The sequence below is a fragment of the Musca domestica genome, unplaced genomic scaffold, assembly GCF_030504385.1.
Source record: "Musca domestica strain aabys unplaced genomic scaffold, Musca_domestica.polishedcontigs.V.1.1 6, whole genome shotgun sequence".
Lineage (NCBI taxonomy): Eukaryota > Metazoa > Arthropoda > Insecta > Diptera > Muscidae > Musca > Musca domestica.
Genome location: NW_026712363.1, coordinates 25806862 through 25813014, shown reverse-complemented (window position 1 = coordinate 25813014; position 6153 = coordinate 25806862). Strand labels below are relative to the sequence as shown.

The window sequence follows — 6153 nt, the reverse complement described above, 5'->3', positions numbered from 1 at the left end:
GTCTCTTTGGCAAGTATGTAAACGCGATCATTTTGTTTGTTTAGAAACTGCTGGACAACTATTGTTTTCTCATCGGAGAAAACCAAATTCGACAGTTCACCATTTTCGGCCAAGCGAAGCAACTCTTTAGCTCTTTTGAGTCTATTTTCTTTCTGGTGCGGTGTAAGTTCTTGAACTTTTTGGAATTTAAATGGCTTTACCCTGAGCTCTTTTTTTCAACATTTGCCGAATGGAATATTGCGATATGTTCAGCTCACGATCAAGTCGCTTCTTTACTTTCGAACCATTTCTGCTGATGTTGCTGTTTTCTTCCGTCCACCTCCTTGACATCGGGCTACGCTACCAGTATCACGGTAACGAGCGATGGTACGAGACATAAAAGATTTATTCACATTTAAATGCTGGAGTGCTCTAACGGATATCCACTTGTGGTTTTCAGCCAAATATAAAGAAATCACACCATTACGCTTGATTTTCATCACGAATAACTTATTTTCTGGAAAATTCTCACCAAATGCTTTTGTATCCAAACTTGTTAACAATATAATGAGCTGTCACTGGAATAATTTTAACAGCTATTGGATGAGTGGATTAGAAATGATAGCAGTCTGTAGTTGGTTGCAGTTTTTTCATCTTACCCTGTATGGCTGTATGGTTATTCAAAAAAATATTAATGATTTGATTTGCTCTTAAGTAAGGAAAGACTTGATAATGGAATTGTAGAATTTGTCTTCAAAATTTCATTTGGCTGCGACAATATCGCATGCAAAACAATAAAGGTAAACTCATTTGCTAAATTGAATATGGCAACCCTTTTCTGACGAATTCGACCTTGTCATTTTTTAAATAAAATCTATTTTCATATCTAAAATATGTTCGTATGACGAGTGGCAGATTTAAAAAAAAAAATAAATATTTTATTTTTGACGTTCCTTGGAACGTAAAAACAGTTGTTTATTCCATAACTCAGGACTTAAACATATAAAGATAAATATTTCAAACTCATTAAGTGGAGTACATAGGAAATAAAAAGAATACAGGTAATCGCATCGACACAGCTGCTGGGACAATGAACTGTCAAATCATTTTGGGAATTGAAAATTTTGAATAAAAAATTATTCAAATTTGTAAAAATTATTAAAAATATATATATTTCCAATTCGGACTTGTGTTGCCCATTTGGTGCACAATTAATTTAAAATCGGACAAAAATATATATGGGAGCTATATCCAAATCTGAACCGATCTCGATAAAATTTGGCAAATATATTTCTGAGCTATATTTGATATATTTCCCTCAATATCGTTGTTACGAGTGCATTACGGTTGTGGGTAACAAATATAATAAATCGGATGAACAATATATATGGAGGCTATAGCTATATCTGAACCGATATTCACCAAATTTGATATACTAGCTTCTCAATTCGGTCGTAAATGCCAAATTCCATCCCATTTAGACAAATATTAGACGTTTGGTGCACAATAAAAGGTAAATCGGACGAAGTTATATATAGGAGCTATATCCAAATCTGAACCGATCTCGATAAAATTTGGCAAATGTATTTCTGAGCTGTATTTGAAATATTTCCCCAAATATTGTTGTTGCAGAGTGCATATTACGGCTGCGGAGAACAAAAATAACAAATCGGATGAACAATATATATGGGAGCCGATTTCGATAAAATTTGGTATACTTATTTTCAGGCCTAATTTGGGTTTATATGCAAAATTCCATTCAATTCGGGCTGATATTACTCGTTTGGTGCACAATAAAAGGTAAATTGGACGAAGATATATATGGGAGCTATATCTAAATTTTGACCGATTATCTCCAATTTCAATAGGGTTCGTCCTTGGGCCAAACAAATGATCTGTGCAAAATATCATCTGGATTGGGCAATAAATGCGACCTGTACTTTGTTTACAAAAATACATGGATATGCATACATTGACTCAGAATGTGATTCTATGCAGATCATCAAAAGGAACTATGGGTCTATCTCGTTTCCTTTTGCCTGTTACAAACAAATGCACAAAGACATAATACCCTGACCACCTTGTGGTGTAGGGTATAAAATTTGACATATCAATGTTCCCAAGCGTTGATGCATCTACCTGTATTCTTCTGCCATGATAAAAAGGGTTAATAGAAAAGTGTGAATGTTTGGGATTGAAAGAGCCCACATTAAAAAGAATTAAAATAGTTTTCTAAAAATATCCTTTCTTTTATTACAGGTTTGGATCATGGCCTACATAAGGCCGGCCAGTAAGCCCATCTGGCAGAGTCAAATCACAACAGTGCATAAATTGTTGTCCACAGTAGATGTCCTGGACTACCCTATGTAGCCTTGGCATGAACCATGCGTATTTGAATAATACGGCAGGGTGATTATTTTGCATGTCAATGTTAAAATAAATAAATTTTATGTTTTAAAAAATAAAAAAGATATCTCCAGTTTTTTTTTTGCTTATAAACAAATTTATTACAATAGTGTATTTGTTGTGGTGAGTCGAATTTTCTGCATCAATATTATTTATTAAATAAATTCTTTCTATTTTACTTAATGTCAAGGCCAACCTTTATTCCACTTAATCTCATGTGTATAGATTACAAAAAAAAAAACTTTCATTTTTTATTGTTGGCCTTAGTTTATGAATATTTGTATAAGTTTAGGACATTTTTTCTGTTAACATGAAACCCCGCTTTAATTCAGTGGACAAACAAACAGTCATTTAACTATTGGCTTCAATTTCTTTGTAGACTTCACGTTTATATTCATCTAGGCCGCCTTCGATTGCTCGTACAGTTCGATTGCCACAGACCCATAGTTCTTTGCAAACAACCTTAATGAGGCGTTCGTCGTGAGATACCAGAATGACACCACCCTAAAGGAAGATACATTGAAAAAAAAAAAAAACATTATATATTGTGTTATGGAAAATTGCGCAAAATTGCGAACCTTGAAAGCATTAATGGCCTTTCCTAGGGCATCTATTGTTTCGATATCTAAATGATTTGTAGGTTCATCGAGTACTAAGAAATTTGGCTCAGCTGAAATGCAAAAGATTTGATATTTGTGTCCACTGCGAAAGTACGAAATTAAAACAAATCCATACATACCCATACACATTTTCGCCAAGGCTACACGGGATTTTTGTCCTCCCGACAAACTGGCCAGACTTTGTAAAGCCAAGGTGCCGGATATACCAAAACTACCGAGTTGACGGCGATACTCTTCATCGGGCCTGCCGGGAAACAATTCAGCCAATACCCCGACACATGTCAAATTCATATTCAAATGATCAACGTGATGCTGGGCGAAATAACCTATTCTGAGACTGCGATGAAGTGTTATGTTACCAAGTGGGGTTGTCAGTTGACCCACAATAATTTTTAACAGTGTCGATTTACCTGCACCATTTTCACCAACCTGTTGAATGCAAAGCATAGGTTAGGTAATTACAAAAACACGCACCTTAAAATCGCATACATACAATGCAAATTCTTGAGTCTGAGGTAGCTGAAAGATTGACATTCTTAAAGACGGGTAAGGTATCCTTTGGATTGTATCTAAATTCAATGTCGGATATTGCCAACACGGGTGGATTTAATGGTTCAACATCGGGGAATTTCAGTTTGACTTCAACTTCCTTTTCAACTGGTTTCAATTCAGGCCTAAATTCAAATTCAATTTTAACTAAATCAAATATCGATATATTCCGCAAAAACTTACAGTTTTTCCAACATTTTGATTTTTGATTGTACCGAAGCGGCACGATTTGCATTGTAACGGAAACGATCAATAAACTCTTGGACATGTTGTCTATGGGCCATTTGGGCTTCATATTCACGTCTTTGGGCCTTCAGCTTTTCGTTTTTGGTCTTCTCAAACTGTTCGTAGTTGCCTCTAGGAAAGACAAGAGGAAATTACTTTAATTTTCATTGTTATATAGAAGTTCGTACTTGTAAGCTTCCAGTTGTTGGGAATGTAAGTGAATAATATCTGTTGGTACGGTATCCAGGAAGTTGCGATCGTGGGAAACAACCAATATGGTGGTGGGCCAAGTTTGCAGATACGTTTCTAACCATATAATGGCTTTAATATCCAACATGTTGGTAGGTTCATCAAGCAACAGCAGATCGGGTCGTGAAAACAAAGCTCTGGCCAAAGCTAAACGCATACGCCAACCACCGGAAAATGACTTGGTCGGTCTCTGTTGCATGTCGGTGTCGAAACCCAAACCTTTTAGAATCACAGATGCTCGCGCCACTGCCTTGTCGGCTTCGATGTTTTGCAATGCCGTATACACTTCGCTCAGTTCGGCATTCAATTTTGCATCCTGGGTACCGCTATTCAACAGTGACATAATTTCCTTTTCTCTGGCCAATAGTCTGGTACGTTCGGTATCGCATTCAAGCACACTGTCAACGGCCGGTGTATCATCGCCCACAACTTCCTGTTCGACATGAAGTACCGAAATGTGCGAAGGTATTTGTAATTGACGTTCGGATATCATACGTAATAGAGTGGTTTTTCCCAAACCATTACGACCCACAAGCCCATAGCGGCGCCCGAACGACAAAAGGAGATTGGCATTTTGCAGCAGTACCCTTAAAGGAAGTTAATTAATAATAGTTTATCATTAAAAATCAAACATAATCCTACTTGTCTCCGAATGCCAAATCAAAGTTCTCAATTTTAATGTCCATGGAGCGATTTGTTCCCTTGGCATCCATTTTTGTGGCTTTTTTATTCGTAACCTGGGAAGCTGTGGCTTGCTGTAACTTAACTGGAGCCTGAGGCCCCTTACTGGCATCTTGCCGCTTCTCTTGTTTCTGTTGTAGCTTGGCCTGGGCTTTCTCCAATTTTTTGGCATCAACTTTCTGCAATAAAATATATCATTTTTTTAAAAGTCAAATTCTTGGAGATCTTTTAATGAGTTTAAGCTATCATAAATACCTACATTGCCAGCATCTTTATTGACCAGCCATATGCTGTGCATGTCACTGTCACCGGATTCCATATTTTTGGCCATTTCAGCAATATTTACCGGAGCATTGAGCACCTTTTGTTGGGTGGTGTTGTTATTGCCAATATTCATGATATTAAAAAATTGCTCACACAGTTGACGAACATCATCCTCGGACTTTTCACTGTTGACACTTTGTAATATATCACCCACAGCATCGTAGATGTCATCAGCTGTTTCAAAATCCTCAATGGATTCGAGCACACCCTCAACATAATCCTTCGACTCATTGTCCATGGCCGGGAATTCCTTTTTCAGGATTGCAGTAAATTTACTCATTTTATTGGCGTCGCTGTTGCTCTTGTCGTATGGATGAATGGAAAAGGAAATTGTGGTCTAGATATATGATTTTTCCAATGGCGAGTATTTATGTGACCGTGAAAAACCGAAATACCCCTTTTGCAGAATCCACCGAGTTCAACTCTCACCAGTTGCTGCCAAGTGACGTGTGTCTGCTAGCTCTCGTTTGTTGATTAATTCTATTGAAATTTATTTTGTGAAATTCAGATGAGCGTGAGTTACAGTTTGTTGTTTAAGTTATCTTTAACACTCTGGAACACGCTACAATTGTATTTTTAATAATTTTCTGAATTCCCAACAAAAATTAATCAAACCACACGTCCCCAGCAATGCGTGAACTGTCAAAAGTGTTCTCTTATTCTTATTACGTTTAGCAGTCACAGTAAAATGGTAGCTCTTAAAACAGTAGAACAGGTTGAGAATTTTAACGGAAGCTATTTAAAAACAATTTAAACGTTTAGCCATGGTATAATTATTACAGGTAACAGCAAGTCCCAACTGATTTGACTCTAAAGTAATACAAGTGTCAAATTCGTTATGACGTTTTGTGATTTAATTCCATTTCGTGATATATAATAGGTATACCCCTTTTTTTTTAATAATTTTTTGCCTAACAATAGAAAAAAAATCGCCGTTGTACTTAACAAAACACCAAGGGCGATGGTTCGAAAACTTTTTTGCGGTTAAGGAACAGCGACACCACGTTAGATAAAATATTCGTATATTTCATGTTTCCTAAAATTGCAAAATGTTTAATACTTTATGTATGTATGCTTTTTGGGTTCAACTTGAAAGGGATGTTGCCTTTTCCACGATTTT

The 6153-nt window shown here is 36.5% G+C and overlaps 1 protein-coding gene across 1 annotated transcript; it reads right to left on the bottom strand.

The window, feature by feature from the left end:
- Positions 1-2499: 2499 nt before the first annotated feature.
- LOC101901338 (ATP-binding cassette sub-family F member 3) lies at positions 2500-5688 on the bottom strand. The gene is made up of 8 exons (XM_005175430.4): positions 4969-5688; positions 4671-4888; positions 3968-4615; positions 3738-3911; positions 3499-3679; positions 3125-3434; positions 2964-3055; positions 2500-2889 (listed from the first exon to the last, which is right to left on the bottom strand). The coding sequence occupies exons 1-8, from the start codon at positions 5311-5313 to the stop codon at positions 2737-2739; spliced, it is 2121 nt and encodes a 706-aa protein (XP_005175487.1). The 5' UTR covers positions 5314-5688; the 3' UTR covers positions 2500-2736.
- Between the last annotated feature and the right edge of the window lie 465 nt (positions 5689-6153).

Coding starts and splice junctions, on each gene's coding strand:
- LOC101901338 (XM_005175430.4), bottom strand. CDS start 5,313: ATGAGTAAATTTACTGCAATCCTGAAAAAGGAATTCCCGGCCATGGAC. Junction 3,680..3,737: donor ATCAAAATGTTGGAAAAACT/GTAAGTTTTTGC, acceptor ATTTGAATTTAG/GCCTGAATTGAAACCAGTTG. Junction 2,890..2,963: donor AGGCCATTAATGCTTTCAAG/GTTCGCAATTTT, acceptor ATCTTCCTTTAG/GGTGGTGTCATTCTGGTATC.